This window comes from Rhea pennata, chromosome 2 (assembly GCF_028389875.1).
Source record: "Rhea pennata isolate bPtePen1 chromosome 2, bPtePen1.pri, whole genome shotgun sequence".
Taxonomy (NCBI): domain Eukaryota; kingdom Metazoa; phylum Chordata; class Aves; order Rheiformes; family Rheidae; genus Rhea; species Rhea pennata.
In genome coordinates, this window is record NC_084664.1 from 52,326,361 (window position 1) to 52,344,332 (window position 17,972).

Consider the following 17,972-nt stretch of genomic DNA (forward strand, 5'->3'; position numbering starts at 1 on the left):
TCTTGAGAAAGGAGTTCTCTAAAACTCCACATTACTTTCAATTCTTCATCTTCATTATTTAAAAAAAAAAACGGATATATTTTTTTCTTTCAATGAAACACCGCTGTCTTCCAGGTGAATTTGATGGGAAGGAGGAGGATGGCAGGAGGTTGGGTGTGTGAACAGAAATCCCACAGGATTCACATAATACTACCTTCTTCAAAGCCAGCCCATTCTAAAATAGTTTTGGAGAAATTTCTAGATCTCCCACCTTGCTAAACTGTTCTCATGGTGTCTTTAAACATTTTTTTCTCAGTGTATTTTTTGATATTTTGTGCAGATGTGAACAAGAAGACATTGAATTAAAGCACAACTCCACCTTAAAGCAGTTAATGAGAGAGTTCAATACTCAGCTGGCTCAAAAAGAGAGGGAGTTGGAAACCGCTGTAAAAGAGACAATCAGTAAGTGAAATACTAATGTAATTATAGTCAACTTGTGTTAAAAAATAAAGCCAGTTTCTTCAAACATTTTAGGAAAGGAGTTTCATCTGGGAGTCTAGTTAAAAATTACATTTAATTTTATAATTTAATGTTACTTGGAGAACTTGAGAAAAGATCTTCTATTGCTTAGTAAATAACAACTAAATTTTAATTGTAACACAGAAAGCATATCTGTATTTATTCTTCCTTTCCCCATAGATTTGATCTTTGATCTGGCACTGTGTATGTCTGCCTCTGTCATGGTAGGAGTTACTGATGATAGCCGTAATAGCCATGGTTACTCTTATTTTGTCATCTGTAACACAAACAGGAGGAGAGCATGTTTTTAGGGGTGAAAGCCTAAGCACGTTGATAAGTTTCCATTTTAATGCTACTTGGGATTGAGCAACTCAAACCTTTAACACTTTGATCCAACATCAAATGTATGGCACTGAAGGACACTTGTAAGAGAAAGTTATATCCATCCAGGAATCAGAATTGCATTTTCTTAGCTGTATCTTGCAGACTTCGTTCGCTGGCACCACTAATAGGTACCAGCTGGATATGGTGTCTGATTAATATCCCATATGGTTATAACTAAAGTATAGCATGCTTCAGCTTCTTTTCTTTGTCCACCTTCTGCCACAGAACTAAGCTGGAGGTCGGAGTGAGCAGGAAGTGTCCTTTGGCTCCACAGTTAATGGAGGTGCCTCTATGAGTGAGGAATTTCTGAAAATTTGCAGTTGTTTCAGATCCCTTTTGTAGATAGAATAAGAGATAAGGTCACAACCAGTGTTTAGCAATTGACAACCAATGTTTAGCAATTGAATATAACTTTTGCAGCAAACTGCAAACAGCAAACTTTATTTGCGTTGGAGTAGTGACAAGAAAGTCTCTGATGCTGTCTGTGAAAAATGAATTGCGTAAGACTACTTTTTGTAGATGCCTTCCACAGTTGTCTTTTAAGCTTTTTTAATACTGTTGTGACATATAATTTATCAAAATAAATACGCCTTTTTTTTACATCACCTAACATTTTTTTTTTAATAGGTAAAGCCCAGGAAGTAGAAACTGAATTGATAGAAAACCACCACATAGAGACAACACAGTTGCATAAAAAAATTGCAGAAAAAGATGATGATCTAAAAAGAACTGTGAAAAAATATGAAGAAATTCTCGAGGTATCTTTCTGAAAAGTGATAAGGCTATGTACATTTTGATATATTTCTTTCCTTTGGTTCATTGTAAATTTAGACAGAAGACTGCAATTCTTGCTGGTAGAAATCTTTTTGAAACCTACTATTTGCATTATGCTTTATACGTCTGGTGACCTAGCCATCTCTTTGAGGTGTTTGGAGTTAAAATATTTGTCTCTATTTTGTGAAATGTAAGAACACTAAAAATTAAGCCTCAGCTCTGATCCTTCAATAAGAACTATATGCTTAGGTCCTTGTGTCCATGCAGCCCTCCATCAGTTTGTCTGGAGGCCTGAACGTAAGCAGTTTCTAGATTGAAATGAAGGAAGTAAAGCTCAAACAAATTAAAGCTTTACTAGATTTAGTTTATTGTTGGGATTTTTATTTGTTTCTTTCTTTTAAGGATATAAATGTTTTGGTTGTGAGTTGGCCTCACCTTCTTCTCTAATATTCTGCCCTTAAAGTAAGGCTCTGTTTTATGGAGGAGGCAATCTGTCTGCATGGTTTTTATGCTAGCAAAGCTTGCATTTTTATCTGCAAGTGAGCAGTCTGTCTACATGATACTTGCAAAAAGACATACTCTTGCTAGAGTAACATGGCAACCAGAAGTTGCAGCCAACTTCAGTCTAAGGATACATTACTTTCCAAGAATACCTGCCATCTTAGCTGAGTAGGAATTTAGATGGGGCAAGGACCTGTTTAGCTACAAAAGATTAAATAATTTTCAGTGGTAGACCATACAGTAAGCTGGAATGCAGGCTTTAATTTTGCTAATATTTAGTTCTATTTGCATAAGTAATTTTATTTTAAAATTTTGTGTTCCTTGAATAGAATCAGTAGGAACAAATGGAAATTAAGTTTATGCTCAGTTGCCAGTCCAAAGAGCTATGCACTGAGCATGTCTGAGTGCTCTATGCTATTAAAAAAGCCCAAAGCTGAAGGCAGATTGATATGTTGTGCTCTGATTTTTGTACTTGAAGCAGCTTAGATGGAGATGCCAGATTTTTAAATTTAGAATCCCCCTTTTTTTTGTTTCCTAATTTAGATAAGTTACATAGTATAAAACAATAAAGTTAATTGCTTGTGCTATAGAACTAAATTCCAAATTTCTGGAGTATTTATACTTTATTCAGGTAATGGTGGGCATGTGTTTCTGTTATTTTGTAAACTGTTTTTGCCAAAATCTCTTTACTTGTTCCCTCAAGAAGTACTGAAAGAATCTAATAGTTAAGAAATATTTGTGTTAAATTAAGCATGTGTCATATTCATTGAGATTTCTACTAAAGATAGGAACATATGCATCAGCAGGTGTGTGGGATTTTTCAACCTAAACTTACCAGTCATTACCCACCTATTACCTGGCTTAACTCAGGATAGGTTTGAGAAATTTCACATCAACATACTTATGCAGAGATTGTAAGGTTTCGCTCTGCTGTAAATGGTGGGATGACTAAGCAAAGATAGTGATGGTTGCAACAATGAATTTTGCTCATTTATAAGTCTTTGTTCCGTTTTACACATGGTTTATGTTGCTAAATATTGGCTGAAGTTGATGTGAGTATACATCCTTAAAGACTAGCAGGAATAGCTCAGTCCGTTAAACTTGATACAGTTTTTTCGTGAAGTACTCTACTGGTGCTTCTCTTGCTTTGTCAGGTGTTTGCTTATCTTTCATAAACACTTTGATCACATAGGATTTCATTAAAGTCTCCCTAATTAAAGGACTTCTAAATTGTCATAGCCTGTAATTTGAAGCCTGAGATTTTTCTACAGTTAAACCATTAAATATCATTAAAGAGAAATTGAATGTTGTACTCCAGTTAGCTTAACTTAAGCCTATGTGTGAGCTAAAAATAAAATACCTGGTTTCAACTGTGCAATCTTTCATTTATTGAAGTGTTCACATGCCTCCCATGTGAATACAGGATAGGCTTTACGGTTAAGAATTGGGAAATTACAACTTTATTGAAGTCTTAATCTATAATTGTAATGGAAATCAGAATAGAAAATATTTTATACATTTTCAAAATTTGGCAGGTGCTTTACAGAACAGTAAGTAGTTATTGGAAATACAGTTTCTGTAGCATGTTGAATCTTATATGATCTCTAATCTTTTCAAATTTTAAATTATAATCTATGTTCAGGGAATTTACATAAAGATTGTCTCACAGGTCCCGTTTACAGAAGTGTCTTTCATCATTTTGAGTTGAATTTCTCTTTTCTACTTTTCAGCTACATTCTTTGACTAAGAATGATGTGTGTGCAATTTTGCGTTGTATCAGTGGACAGTAGTCTGGAAAATGTAAATTTATGTTGAAAATTCAGATTCTCAATGCAAAAAAAATTTAAAAGAGGAAAATAGAAGCAACTGAATATGTCAGGTTTTGATGTATTTTAATTAGAGGAGTATAACCACCTGTAACAGAAATTTTAGACAAATTTGACGGTTGATGTGTTTCTGAGAACATAGGAAAAATCACGTGAATGAAGGAAAAATAACTTTGGGGGGTGGTGTCGTGGCAGAGGTTTTTATTAAAGATGGATATTCTCAACTTCTAGACCATAAAACTTGATAAGTAACTTCCCATTCCCTAATTTTGGCTTTGTTTGTTTGGAGGGATGTGAACTTGTTCTCAGGCAGAGTACAAGGAACATATTAAAAAGTGGCCTTGCAGGGAAATAATAATAATTTTCTCACGACATACACTGTTTTAGCCTGGACCAGTCTTACTCTCTTTTTCCTTTTTCAGTGAATATTCTATATCAGTATAATCTGTTCTCGTGACATTTTGCATGGAACAAAATTTGGGTCAGTTGTGCTGTTATTGTTAAGAGTTGATAAGTTGTAAAAATTTCATCTGTACTGATAAACTGTACTGATTTGATTACACTTGAAGGCTGTTTTAGTGCTAATGAAAAGTATTTCTTTGTTAAAATTTTTGAAAAGCTAACTGTAATCCTAACTAATCTGAATTGTTTAAGGTTTGCAAAATCTTGTTAAGCCCCTGTGGTTGTTTCTCACAGTTTTTTCGTAGTTCTGTGGTGTAACTAGCCTTTATACTAAGTTTCAAACGTCCTTCTCTATGTGTGTGACATCACTTCTGCTTTCCGTCTGCTGTAGTTAGATGTTAAGTGGTTGGATGATTGGTTTTGTAAGTAATTTTTTTTTAAATTTGTATTTTGAAGGCTCGTGAAGAGGAAATGACAGCAAAAGTTCATGAGTTGCAGGCACAGTTAGAAGAATTGCAAAAGGAGTACAAACAAAGGATGGAAGAAGTGGAGCATCAAAACAGTGAAGTGAGCTGGCATTAACATTTATTAACGTTTAATGTGAATTACTTATAAAACTCTATTGTTTCTGGTTAATTTTACTTATATTCTGGTCTTCACTTTCCCATACAATTTGTGTTCTGTTAGCTGTTAACTTTGAAAGTGAACTTTTTTATAATCTGCAATATTTGATGATGTCTTTTTTAATTGTTTATTTACAAAGTCCAGTTGTGTTTTAGGAGAGAGTGCATTATACTACTTTTGTTTTTAAAAATTAATTTCTCTGGAAGCTCTTTTGAAGGAAAGGAAGTCAAATTGGGTCATTTTTAATGTGATTCTGAATTGAAATTCCCAGTGGACACTGAAATAGGTCCCATACCCTGAATACATAAAGTATGGACAGACGCTACAAACTTACCATATAAACTACTCCATTTTCTTTAGTTTTGATGGGAGGTAGTGCAACTCCTACTGCTTATCCTTTCTCCCTTGCACTTACTTGTGACATGTTTTTTGTTACTCTTTTTAATTATTCTATAACATAAAAGTTTTGTTTTCATAACCAGAAAAACAGAAAAGACTGTATCAGACTGCCTTGTACTCTTAACCAGCTCTTGCACACCTACTAATGATAATCTTACATAATCTTACTACCTGAGAGAAGATTCTTTAAGAGAAGGAATCTTAACATCCTAAAACATTATTCTGAAAAGTATAAAGAGTGCTTTATCTTTAGGATTTCACGATTAACTGTGTTTCATCTATTGACTAAATATATATAATCATTTATCATCATATTACACATTCAGCTTCAGGATTACATTTTTGCTGATAGGATAAGAAGGTTGTACCAAATCCATGTACCAGTAGTGGGATTTCTTGCATTTCTCAGTTCTTCCCCAAAGTGGATCACACAGAGTTGCAATAGCAGCATAGAGCTATAAAACCAATTGAGAAAGTTCCATTGCTGGTATCATTTCTTTAAATGATAAATGCTGTGCCATTTGGATGGGAGGGGAAATGATTTCCGTGATAGTGTGTGTTCTGTAAGTACTTACATGCAATTAAAGCATCCAGGTTCAAAGTATTTGCAGAATAAGAAGGGATTTTTTTATGATAAAGGAGTTAGAGCTCTAATTTTAGTGAAGTTTAGACATCAACCTTTCTTGAGATATTTTGAGAATATAACTGAACTCAAATTCAGCAGATGTTTTACAACCTTTCTTTTACACAGTTCTATTCTAACTGAATGTGAATTTCATACTTAATGCTCAGAGGTTATTCACAATGGTAACTTCATCTCAAAATGATATAATTGGCCTATTAGTCAAATTATGCTATTGGATGTATTTTCTCAAGTGTCAAACAAATATTTGCACTGCCTTCCCTTCCATTAGTAATTGGGCTTTCAATTCTTGTTTTATCAGTATTTAAGAATTGAAATCTTCTCTAACTCAATCCATTCTAGAATGAGAAAGTAGTTTTCTTTTTCGCCCCTTAGAAATAAAGCAGAAAGAGCAACTCTGTATTTTCCTTCACTGACTTAATTTTTCCATTGTCTCTCCTCTATGTGTTTTAGGAAACTTCATTTTGCTGTTATCTAATACAGTAGCATTCTTTTTGTAAGATTATAGACCTAGATAAGAAAGTTAGAGCCTTTGGACCATGTCCACATATTTGTGTCAAAGCACAAGTGTACAAATCCATACCTCAGTTTTACGTGTGCATTTTAGTTACAGCATCTTACATTTGCTGTGATATGTTTTGTCTTACCTTCTCCTTTTGATTTTATTGCTTTATAATATTTTTGTTCTCTTTTGTTATTTTTTCTTCAGTACTAATTCAGTGGTCTTCAGCTGAATGGAGGCAACTTTTTGTGGGAAATTGATATTTGTTGCCTAAAGTTTGAATCTTCTGAATCACAGAAGGTTCTCTTGGAAAACCTGTGTTGCTTAGCTGTCAGTCTTAAGCCAAACTTTATGTATAGTGTATCTACTTTTGAAATGATGAATGACTATACATTTCTACAATATTTGTCTGACTGTGATAAATAGTTGGCAAATACTAACATCCTTATGCATTAGTCTTGGAAATTCAAAATATTAGAAATTGTCTGTCTTGATGAGAAAATAAATATCTGGTCAGGTGACTAAATACTCTAGGAAAGCAAGAATGGTGCTTTTAGGTTTGAGATCCATAGGGGAATGGTTTTCACCATGATTCTATTTGCAGAGTGTAGGAAAATCCGCATATCTTATGAGTCTACAGAGAGGGCAATAGCTTTCCTTTTCAACACATCTCCAAAGAGACTCAGGAAAAATCAGAAGTAGTATGTACCGTTTCTGTACTCTTTGACTGAAGCTTTAGGTTACCTTAAAGAAGAAATTTCACTCAAAATAATTGATACTGAAATGATTTTATAACCTTGATTTATACATATGACTACTAAAGCATTATTTTCCTTAGAGTCTGAATATTGAAAAGATGAGAAAGTCCAGCTTAGAATTGTTCATGTGCTCATAAGCATTGCTATTTTTGTAAGACGTAAAGATCATGAAGCTATTAACGTAGTTCAGATAAGTGTTCACATTTCCAAATGCAATTTTGACAACACTGTATCTCTTTCTTTACTCATTAATAATATTAATAGCAGTTAGAGGTTTTTGGCATGTGCAGTGTACTCATTCAGTTATCATTGATCTGCAATGTACATTTTGTAGAGATTTGTAAGAATGAGGTTCTTCAAGTTAAAGTTTATGATAGTCATCTGGCAGAATCAATGAGAGAATTTCATTGTAAGCTTTTACTGTTTGTTGATAGAAATAATTATTGGACTTACAAGCAATTGTATGATGTGATCATTTTAATTTTTATTATCTTCAGTTAACACACTGTATCTGAATTAGGTAACTGATACTTTTTTTTTGTTTCCAGTTTTTTGTCCAGTGCATGATATATTCACTACTTTTAATATCTTCATTTTCATCTAATTTTCTTCCTGTTGCTATTCTAGGTAACTATAGCAGGACTTCAGGTAAGTTTTTTTTGTTTTTGATTTTATTGATTTAACTCTCGATAATTCTGTTTCACATCAGTTTGAAACTGAAAAAACTGCTTACTAGCCTCTTAATTAAAAGGAAAAAGAAATTTATTGAAAAGGTACCTATGATATATCTTCAGCAGTTTATTCTTGATTTCCATATGTGGCTATTCTTCCAGGCACAGCTTGCACAGAAGACAACACTCGTCAATGATTCAAAGTTGAAAGAGCAGGAGTTGAGAGAGCAGGTAGGGATGTTGTTTGAACAAGAGGAAACAGTATTCTTGTTTGAGGCTTTGTATTTGCAATATTAAATGTTTTGTTCTTTCTGAGTGATAGTGTAGCACATCTCACCCACACAGGTGCTATGGAAACAAAAATGCATGTAAAATAGTGTAGGACCATACAGGTCCTTAGATCTGGGCCTTTTCAATGTACAGCTCTATGCAGAGTACAAAAATATCAGACATTCATGATATATGTTAACAGAAACATTTACATAATGAAAAATACAACAGTGCACTTCATGAAATTATGGTTCTCTTCTTTTTTCTAAACTAAACCTTTTTGAAGTAAAGTACAACTTTGAGGTTTTTTGATTATATATATGTGTCTGAATAACGTGTTTATTTAGGTATATAAATATGTGTATATGTGTAATATTTGCTATTGTATAACTTATGTATATAAATATACATACACACTTGCTCTTAAGTAGTTTAGGGAGAGCTTTTAATGACACTTTTTTTTTCCCTTTAAAAAACAAATGTATCTTGCTTTTGAAGAAGACTGTAATGTTTAACCCAAAACTAATGCTGGTAGTAGTGCTAATGCTAAGGATAACTAATAACATCATGCTTAATTTTAACTGCTTGTGAACATTACTTATCCTTTTGCCTGCTGGCTGTTTAGATTCATGTACTGGAAGACCGACTGAAAAATTATGAGAAGAACACGTATGTCACAGCAGTTGGAACACCGTACAGAGGCAAGTACATATTTTTTCATCACAGAGTAAGTTTTCTTGAAAGCTGTGGTTTGGTTTAGACTATTCATTAAAATGTGAATCTTTTTAAAATGCTCCTGTAAGTTTTTGTGATATTTAGTTTTGTCTTGTTTGGCATAATAGAGCTAGTGTTTGATTTCAGAAAAGCAAATCTTTTTTTCTTTTTTTTCTTTGATATTTGTTTTTAAGTCTTACAAGTATAAGAGCTCTATATCAGAGTTCTTAAGCTTTGTATGCCCATGGAGGGAGTCGTTCAGTGTCAGCAGAAAAGGGGTGGGGATAAATAATTTGCTTATCTTGGCTAATAAAATATATATTTTATGATTTGTTAAAATTCTTAAAGATTCAAATGCTAGATTTTATGCTAGATTTTCGAGATCTTTCTTGTGTAGCATATCTTGACTTCTACTAACTTGGTGACTAAAATTCCTTTGCAAGATCTTCTCTTCTGAGATCTTGATCACGAGAATATTACTTTTCTTGGTTTAAGAAATGCTCTATTCATAACTGATAAGAATACTCTTGTAAAAGAGCACTTTTGTACTATATTACTTGAATCATATAATTTATATTTTATTATTATTTTTAACTTCTCCCCATTGTCCACCTCTTCTGTTACGCAACCTATTTTTCCTTACTTTCAAGGCCTAACTCTCCAAATTGCTATCTAGCTCAGTTTCCTGTTAGTCCGTGAGACTAACCTTGCGTTCAGTTGTACATATTTCTGTTTCCTTGTTTTGTGCTTGGTAAGAGTATGCAAAGCTACTTCTTTAATCTCCATAGGTGTTCCCTAAACTTGTCTTACACTGTTGCCTATGTAATATTTGACGATTATAGTCATAGTTTTGTATACCACTGTCTATTACATTCACCAATATTGCCTTGTTTTACCTGTACTTTTTGGGAGTTTGTATCTTTTGTATCTTGTCCTAAGCTTAGTTTGTAAAAGATCTAACGTTCTTGTATTTCAGTATGCACTGCAGTTGTTCAGGCTCCTTGACAACCCTGTAGACACTTATCAAAATTTTTAATTGGAAAAAGTATTAGCACTTGGAAATATATTTGATTTGTCTTTTGTCTGTCTTCTATTTTATGGCTTTTATTCTTCTACTCTTTTGCAATAAGGCATTTTACAGACAAATAAGAAATTTAGAAGTTGAGGCCGGTCAAGACTCTGTTGATTTGTTTGACACTCTTAGATTCAGAATCCCCATTGTATCAATTCATCTTTTTTGCATTTACTCTGAGATTTAAATAAAAACGTGCAATTTCTGAATTCAGATGCCCTGACACAAAATTGGAATTAACTCGTAGACAAGAAAAACAGCAGCATCAAAGCAAATGTGTTTTAAGGGTATCTGTTGCGAGAAAAGAATAAGTTTTAGGCATCTGGCGTAGTTATGCCAACCACTACAGAGCTTCTTAGTTGATTACATTTTATTCTAATCACTTTCTGGCTAAGACTAACTTTGATTCATATGAGTGACTCTCAGTGTAAATATACTCTTATTTTTGTTGGCACAGATGGAAACCTTTGCCATACTGATGTTTCCCTCTTCGGAGAGCCTACTGAGTTTGAATACTTGAGGAAAGTGCTGTTTGAATATATGATGGGTCGTGAGACAAAGGTATGGAAAGTTATGTACAGTACCATGTGGTTCAGATTAGAATAAAATTTAGCTTCCTTGCTGTATAGATTTGAAGCACCATATGCTGGTGATTCATTACACACTGTCTATGAACAAAAACTGAAAGCCTGTGACAGTAAAAGAGGCATGGTCGACACCTTAAAAATTTTGTCAGCATGGTGAGATTAAACGCTAGGGAAAAGAGCAGGGAGAAGACTGAGGTGGGGGGTATCACGTCTCTCACCAACATGCTTATGGAGACAAAAACATCAATAGGTAGGTAGGGTTTTACTAGCTGGGGGAGAAAAAATGGTCCTGTGGTCAGTTAGGCTCGATGTACTTTGGAAACTGGTATGCACTACATTAGCAAAAGTGCTCTTGTGATGTCATTTTGCATACCGTTGTGTCCTGTAACAAATTAAGAGAGGGCTTTTTTAGTAGCTCTCTTTTCTAAGGAGTCTCAATAGATTCCATAATCAATGCTAGTTTCTCTTGCCAAAATCCTCAACACAGCTGTTTGGGACTAAACAGTTAGAAAGCAAAGTGTGGAGTTAGTTTGCAGACCTGAACACGTTCCTTTTGGTATCTGCATTAGAGGGACTGTAGTAGAGGGGCTTCTTAATTATGGAACTATTATATTAATATGTTAAATTTAAGTGATACTTTTTAATAGAAAAGGTTCAACAAGAGTTGGTTTATTTTCTTTTACGTTTTCATCTCCAGTTAAGTTTTGCACAGAAAAAATGCTAAAAAATTAGGGTGTTACCTCTCACACTCTCCTGTGTATGTTTTTATCTTGAAGCTGCTTGATTGCTGTGGTTTCTTCACTTCATATGTGAGACTGGTAATAAGCAGTAGTCTTTCAGGGCAGCAATCTTATCTCATGCACATTCTTTAGGAGCAAGTTACTGTTCTTGTAGTAATCATCTTTGCTGCACTGCAGCTCTCGCTTTGGCCGTTCTTCTTAAATCGCCTGACTACTGTTTTGTGGCTTTCCGAACTTCTTCTTCCCACTCCTCTGTTTTTAAAATGGAAATATTTGTTGCCTGTTTTGGACTGATGTTTAATAATAATGTTTTAAACTTCAGACATCTTCCATCTGAGGATGTCTAAATGTTTTAACTGCTTAAATGTGAGCTATCGTATAGCTGCTAAAAATATTTTCACAACTGAAATTCCACATCTATCATTTGGATCTGCTTTCTCAGTGTTTGATTTCTTTATGGTTTTTTACACAATATTTGGATGATATGAATATAGTTGAACCCAGAAGGACTCTTTCCAGTTGTATGTACCTGAAATGTGTTTTTTCAGAAAGGCCTCATTAAGATCAAATGCTTTAGCAGCAGTATTAGCAACAGTATACTGTTATTAAAGAGCATGTAAGTATTTGAGCTTAGATACCATAGAGCTTACATCATTTTACGGTAGCTGTAGTTTGTGATAATGCGAAATGAAGGCTCTTATGATTTCCATGTAACTCACATAACACATCTGTCATGTAAATAAGGTTTGCAACTAATGGAAATACTTTACTCCTTTCGCTATGGTTTCCACTGACATTACTAAAATAGTATACAGTATTCTTAAAGTGCATTTTAAAATATTATGAAGTATTTTAGTGAATGCAAAATTGCTTATAGATAACCTGTTTTTCTTCAGACAATGGCCAAGGTTATAACGACAGTACTGAAATTCCCAGCTGATCAAACTCAGAAGATACTAGAACGAGAAGATGCTCGACCATTGGTATGTTGTATAAATAAATTTATTTTATGCAAAAGGTTAGATTGCAATAATAAGAAATTGGAAACTTTCTTTAAGTCTCCCTTTCCTCATTCCTTCTTTCAAGGAGACTTCTTTTCTCCCTACTTCCCTCTCCTTCAAAGGAATATGAAGTCCTAGGAGTTGGTTTGGGTTTATAGTAAAATTTTTTCTGGGGGCTGGGGGAAACAAGTCTATTTTCTTAACTGATATTTCTTATCACTGGTTTAGCCATGTGTGGGGTAGCTGTGGGTACAACAGAAAAAAGCAAGCTGAGATATCACTACCATTCTGCAGATGATTTTTCTAATCAAAGCTGTCATCTGACATAAAATATACCTTTTTTTCTGACAAATGTGTCAGGAGAGATTTTTCAGATCTGAGGAAGAAATTTCTGGAAAAAACAAGAGCCGTTTTGTTTGCAGGTTGGAAAAATGATTAGCTCACTCGCCTGGGATATATGCAGCTGAGGTTGGGTGTATAGTGAATATCTTAACAAGTTAGTTATTTTTAGAGATCTCCTTGTTTTGTTGTACAGAAGAACCTTAAAAATATGTCAAGTTCAATCTGAGTTAGAACAGGTCAAAAATAAGAATCTTAAACACTTGAGCAGCACTGCACAGAAAACCTTTTTCCAATATGATCTTACCTTCAGTAGCGCTGAGTAGCACTTTACGGTATTATAGAGATCTTTTACCTTGCCCAGCTGTGAGGAAGAAATAGAGTCACAAAGATTAGTCTGCACAGTTATATACATTAGAGGATAAAATTGTGAAAGTGATATTTTAATTGACCCTAAATAATTAAAGATCGTCCAACTGTCTCAGATTTTGTGAGAGATAGAATGGAACTGTACCAGCATCATTACAGCTACTTTGGGGGTGTATGTGAGATTTTTTTGTTTTGTTTTTATTTTATCTTTTCCAATTTAAAAAGCTTGCTAGCAGGTGACAATTGCTTGGTATTTACAAGGAAGATGAATTGGAGTTTGAGGAACAAACCACAAAGAAAGAGAAAGATAACATAAGCATAAGTACTATTAGTGTTACTAAAGTATTATTCTTATTTTGTGAATAGGGTAGCCATTTTTTATTAAGATAAAAGCTGCAGCAACTTTCTCTACATTATATCTGAAATCTACATTGTGATCCATCTTTTCATGGACTGGCTTAGTAAAATTCGAAATTAAAATGAGAGGAAGAGTTTCAGTCTATTTATCTCAGTGGCCTTTTGGGCATTTCAGACTCTTTCAGGCCTTTTGATTCTTTCAGAAACAGACTAAAATAAAATTTTAAACATTTTTACTTTTTGGTTGAAGTAGTTAAGTTAAAGTACTGTTTGTCCCTTGAAACAAATTTAAAAGCATTCTACTGTTTCATCTGTTTGAAATATCAAATATAAGGAAAGCGTTTGACATTTCAATGCTTTCCGACATACTGCATGTACGTTTGAAGTGTTTTGCAACCTTAAATGTTTAATACGCTTTTTAAATGATACATATAAATAATGACATAAATGTCATTAGTGCAACTTCCGTAAATCTCATGACATAGCATTCCAAACATAATTTTTTTTTGTCTCAGCTGTTTAAACAAAAAGCTTCCGTCTGGCCAAAAGTGAGGCTGGAGGGACAGACCTTATTTTGTAATCCCTTCAGCTTTTTGATATCTGAAACCTGGTCTAAAAGAGATATTCACAACCTCTGTTACTAAAGAAAACTTTTTCTTCAAATCACCAAACCAAGTTTTGCTCCTTGAGATGCAGTTTTGGAGAGAGCATACAATGAAATTATTTTACTGGCTGCAAGTGCTTTGATGGTTAAGGATATTGTAGTTCAGAGAGCTTTGTATCCTGCTCAAAAAATTCTTGGGTTTCACTTAGCAGTCCTTCCTTGGCTCAGGTTGAGCCTAACTATTTTTCTCCTTTCCAAAATCATGTAAGAGATGAAATTGGATATATAATGGAAAGTCAAATGTTAGGACATGTTATGCAAATTTCTATTGGAGAGTATAGTAATGTTTTTCTTCACTTTCAACATTGCTCAGTTTTCCAGCAATACCAACAAATTGATATTTCTTGTTAGACTTTTGTAATTCAATTTAGGTGACTCAAAACAGTCCATGTTGGGGGTCTTCATAAACATAGTACCCTCTCAAGAACTTTTTTTTTTTTAACTGACATTTATTAAGATGATCGTAGTTTTTTCCCATTTAACAATAACAAAATGATGCTGGTATTTGAAAATACCCACATTTAGATCTCAGGAGCAATAAAATGCCTAACTGCAACTAAATGTGCATTTTTATTGTAAAGGTTTCTGCACGTTAGTCTGTAGCCAAAATGTCTATAACTGATTTTAATGTGTTAATTGTCAATTTACTTTGCTTCTGAAGAAGGAGATATGTGTGTAGTAGTAAGTAGATGGTATTGGCCAGTAATTATTTACTCTTCTAGCATTTGGGGTTTTCTTTATTAAATAGCGGGCATATGTTTAAGAGGTTTCCTTTGAAAACTTTAAACAAATTCCTAAGTCAATAAACGTATGCCAGATCAATGTATCTCCTTCACTAAGCAAGTTTTTAGTGTGTAATTGTTGTGATCTAACTGCAGCAATTTCGTCTGTAAGCAGTAGATGTCCACAGAGGTCTTATCTACGCTATTAACACAGTAGTCCAATAAGCTGTTTTCTTCCTGGCTTTGTAGTTTGCCTCACCTCGCAGTGGTATCTTCTGAATATGCCATGAGGCTGTGCTTAGTTAGCATGTGGGTGAGTGAAGCCTAATACATACTTGTTTTATTTGAAGATCAAGCATGTAGCATGAGATTAATTGTTCTGTTACTTTTTTTGTACCTTATTTTGTTTGTTAACTTTCAAACATGTTCTGTATGATGAACACTTTTCAACTCTTAATCATAAATTACTTTACAAAGCTAAATTTGAAAATGTTGATTCAAAATCAATCTTTTTGAGATACAAGCATAACTTGAAATATTCACTGAGGGCAATAGAAATCTCAGTTGTAGAAAAAGCATGCAAAATCAGATCTTTAAATCAAAGAATATGTAATATTCATGTTTATTGTACTTGGCCTTGTTTTGTTTTGTGATTGCCCCCCCCCCCACACACACACACACTTTCTGAGCTTATTATTTGAACAGATAAATAGGTAAGTCATGTTTCTGGAAGATGCTTACTCACAGTACTGCTGAAATGAATTATTGCCAGAATAGATTTTTTAAAGAATATTGATGAATATTGCCCACAAAGGATTTAGGCTGTGATTACATTTAAATTTCATTACTTTTCTGAATCAGATCCTTGGCTTGGTATCAACAAAAGATGGAGCAGATAGATTAAGGAGAACAATTTGGGAAGCTCTCAATTTATTGCATCATTTTGGGAGTTTTATTAAGTTATTTTAATTATGAATCTACAGCACTAACTGTAGTGTTACAGAGAACAAGCAGCTGATTTTGTCTAAAGATAAAGGTTGCATCAGGGCATCTGAGCTAAACAAGCCACAGAAAAGCAATAGTGGTTGAGAGAGGAGCAGGATATTGAAGTATGCAGGTAATACTTTTTGTATTGCCTGATGGGGTTATCAGCTGAGCAGTGTTAGTGATGTGTGATGTCTAATAAACTCTTCAGATGAATTCTGTAGGATATACTCAGCCTAATTTTCCTAGTTGAACTCTTCACTCCTAGTCTTGGTCACTTCTTAACAAAATATTTTTTCTAGCTCTTTCTTGAAAATAGATGAATTGTTAGTGTTGAGAGGACAAAGCTATTTACAACGCTGTTGCAGAAAGCATGTTTGAAACTTAAATTCTTGTCAGATTGTCTGTAATGCTGATATAAAAAGTTCATATGTTCTCAGCCCTTTTTGAAGGATATCATAGAAGAGTTTGATTTTTGACCTTGGTGTCAGCAATTGCCTGTAGTAGCTTCATAACTTAAGCTACTATGTATGGAAACTGTTCAGATCTCATTATTAGATTGTAAATTCTTAGTTTATCACAAATATTCTTGAGTTTTCTGTCAGTGGATAGCCAGTAAATGGAATAATAGTCTTCCATGTATAAACCTTAGAAATTAAGGTGATGCTAACTTCATTGTGAAAGTGATAAATACTTTTCCTGGTGGAGGAAGGGTTTTTTTGGTAGCCCTGAAGTTTGACTTCATTTCAGTTTTGATCATGAATCTCAGGAGAGGGCTTATTAAGACATGATACTGTGGTATAGCATTTATTTCCAGTGAGACTTCTCTGTTTTGTTATTGATTAGCTTAGTTTCATTTTGTTTTTTTAATCTCAGTTCCTCAACTGTTTTGAAAACACTGGAATGGAATTACTTGCACAAAATCAATGAATAATTTGTTCACTTCACTGCCTGAAATTGTTCCATCTCTATCATCAGTAAACAAATATAGTTAATTATTTTAATATTAGATGTTTATAAGTTACTCCCTTCACAATGTAACATTTATTTATTTGCTTTAACTTTTTATTCTTCTAGTCATGGCTACGACCATCTTGAAGAAATAGTGATGATAATGTCTTATGACAGAGCTGCTTAGAAATATGTCCGTATCTCTGTTGTTGTTCCTTGAGAATGGGCAAGAAGAAAAGCTGCTATTTGAAGTCACAAATGGAGCAGCAAGAACCAAAACTCAGCACCACCTTTGGACCATGAATATAGTTAAAATTTGCCTTGACAAGAAATGCTAATCAGGGGTTATCTGGTGATGAGCCTTTTTTCTCTTCTATTGAATATTGTCTTCTATTTTGTTTTAAAGGTTATTTTTTTAAAGGAGAGAAAAAACTTCATCCTAGGAAGGAATTTCCCACTACTGTGTCTCTATACAGGTTTCACTGGGTGTTTTTTAAGAGTTGAACTAAATGGTTTGTCTCTTCTATTTATTTTTTTATTTTTGAATGAATTGTGCAATACATTTTGGATGGGTAGCAGTTGGGGTGAATTTCCTGATGAACTAGGCACTCTTGTTTAACTACTCCTCCCGATTTGATCTTCTAATTGTTTGCTAAAGGTCACTTCTATATGCTTTTGCCTACAATAAATCCAAATTGCAGTACCTCATTTTGTTTACTCTTAGCTTTTGTACTTATATTTTCTGGAGAAAAAAATACATTACTGTAAATTGTAAATAGTTAATACATAACTGTATCATATGCTGATCTGTGACTGTTGACAGCACTAATCTGACAGAGACTGAGATAAAATAAAGTTTATTTACTGTATAATTTTGGAACTTTTTGTGGTATGATTTCTTTTCTTTTGGAATGATCACCAGTTTTGTTCTTAGTCTTGTGCAAGACATCTCTCTCTTAGACATTTCCTGTTTGAAAACCCTGTTACATGAAGAGTTATTCAAGTACATTGGGCAAAGCTTTCAGATTTTCACCGGATCACAACCTGTATGACAGACATATGGTGAGCTAAACTGACTCAAGAATGTAGCGAGTGAGGAAGCGTTGTTACGGTTTTGGAATTCTGGTTTTTTTTTTCTTTTGTTTTAAATAACGCTTATCTAACCACTTTGGCATATAATTTGTGATCCTCTGAGCCCCTATCCAAATACGGATAAATTT

The 17,972-nt window shown here is 33.8% G+C and overlaps 1 protein-coding gene across 4 annotated transcripts in view; it reads left to right on the forward strand.

Moving 5' to 3' along the window:
• GOLGA4 (golgin A4) overlaps window positions 1-17,632 on the forward strand; it is a 58,878-nt gene extending 41,246 nt beyond the window's left edge. For 3 of the 4 annotated variants that reach the window (XM_062569513.1, XM_062569515.1, XM_062569516.1), the window contains 10 exons: window positions 320-441; window positions 1,510-1,640; window positions 4,842-4,952; window positions 7,939-7,959; window positions 8,145-8,213; window positions 8,878-8,953; window positions 10,496-10,599; window positions 12,262-12,348; window positions 15,067-15,130; window positions 16,879-17,632. In XM_062569513.1, the coding sequence (XP_062425497.1) occupies window positions 320-441; window positions 1,510-1,640; window positions 4,842-4,952; window positions 7,939-7,959; window positions 8,145-8,213; window positions 8,878-8,953; window positions 10,496-10,599; window positions 12,262-12,348; window positions 15,067-15,096 (751 nt within the window). In that variant the 3' untranslated portion in view covers window positions 15,097-15,130; window positions 16,879-17,632. The remainder of the gene's footprint in view (window positions 1-319; window positions 442-1,509; window positions 1,641-4,841; window positions 4,953-7,938; window positions 7,960-8,144; window positions 8,214-8,877; window positions 8,954-10,495; window positions 10,600-12,261; window positions 12,349-15,066; window positions 15,131-16,878) is intronic. The other variant, XM_062569514.1, reaches the window with a different exon arrangement.
• Window positions 17,633-17,972: the final 340 nt, after the last annotated feature.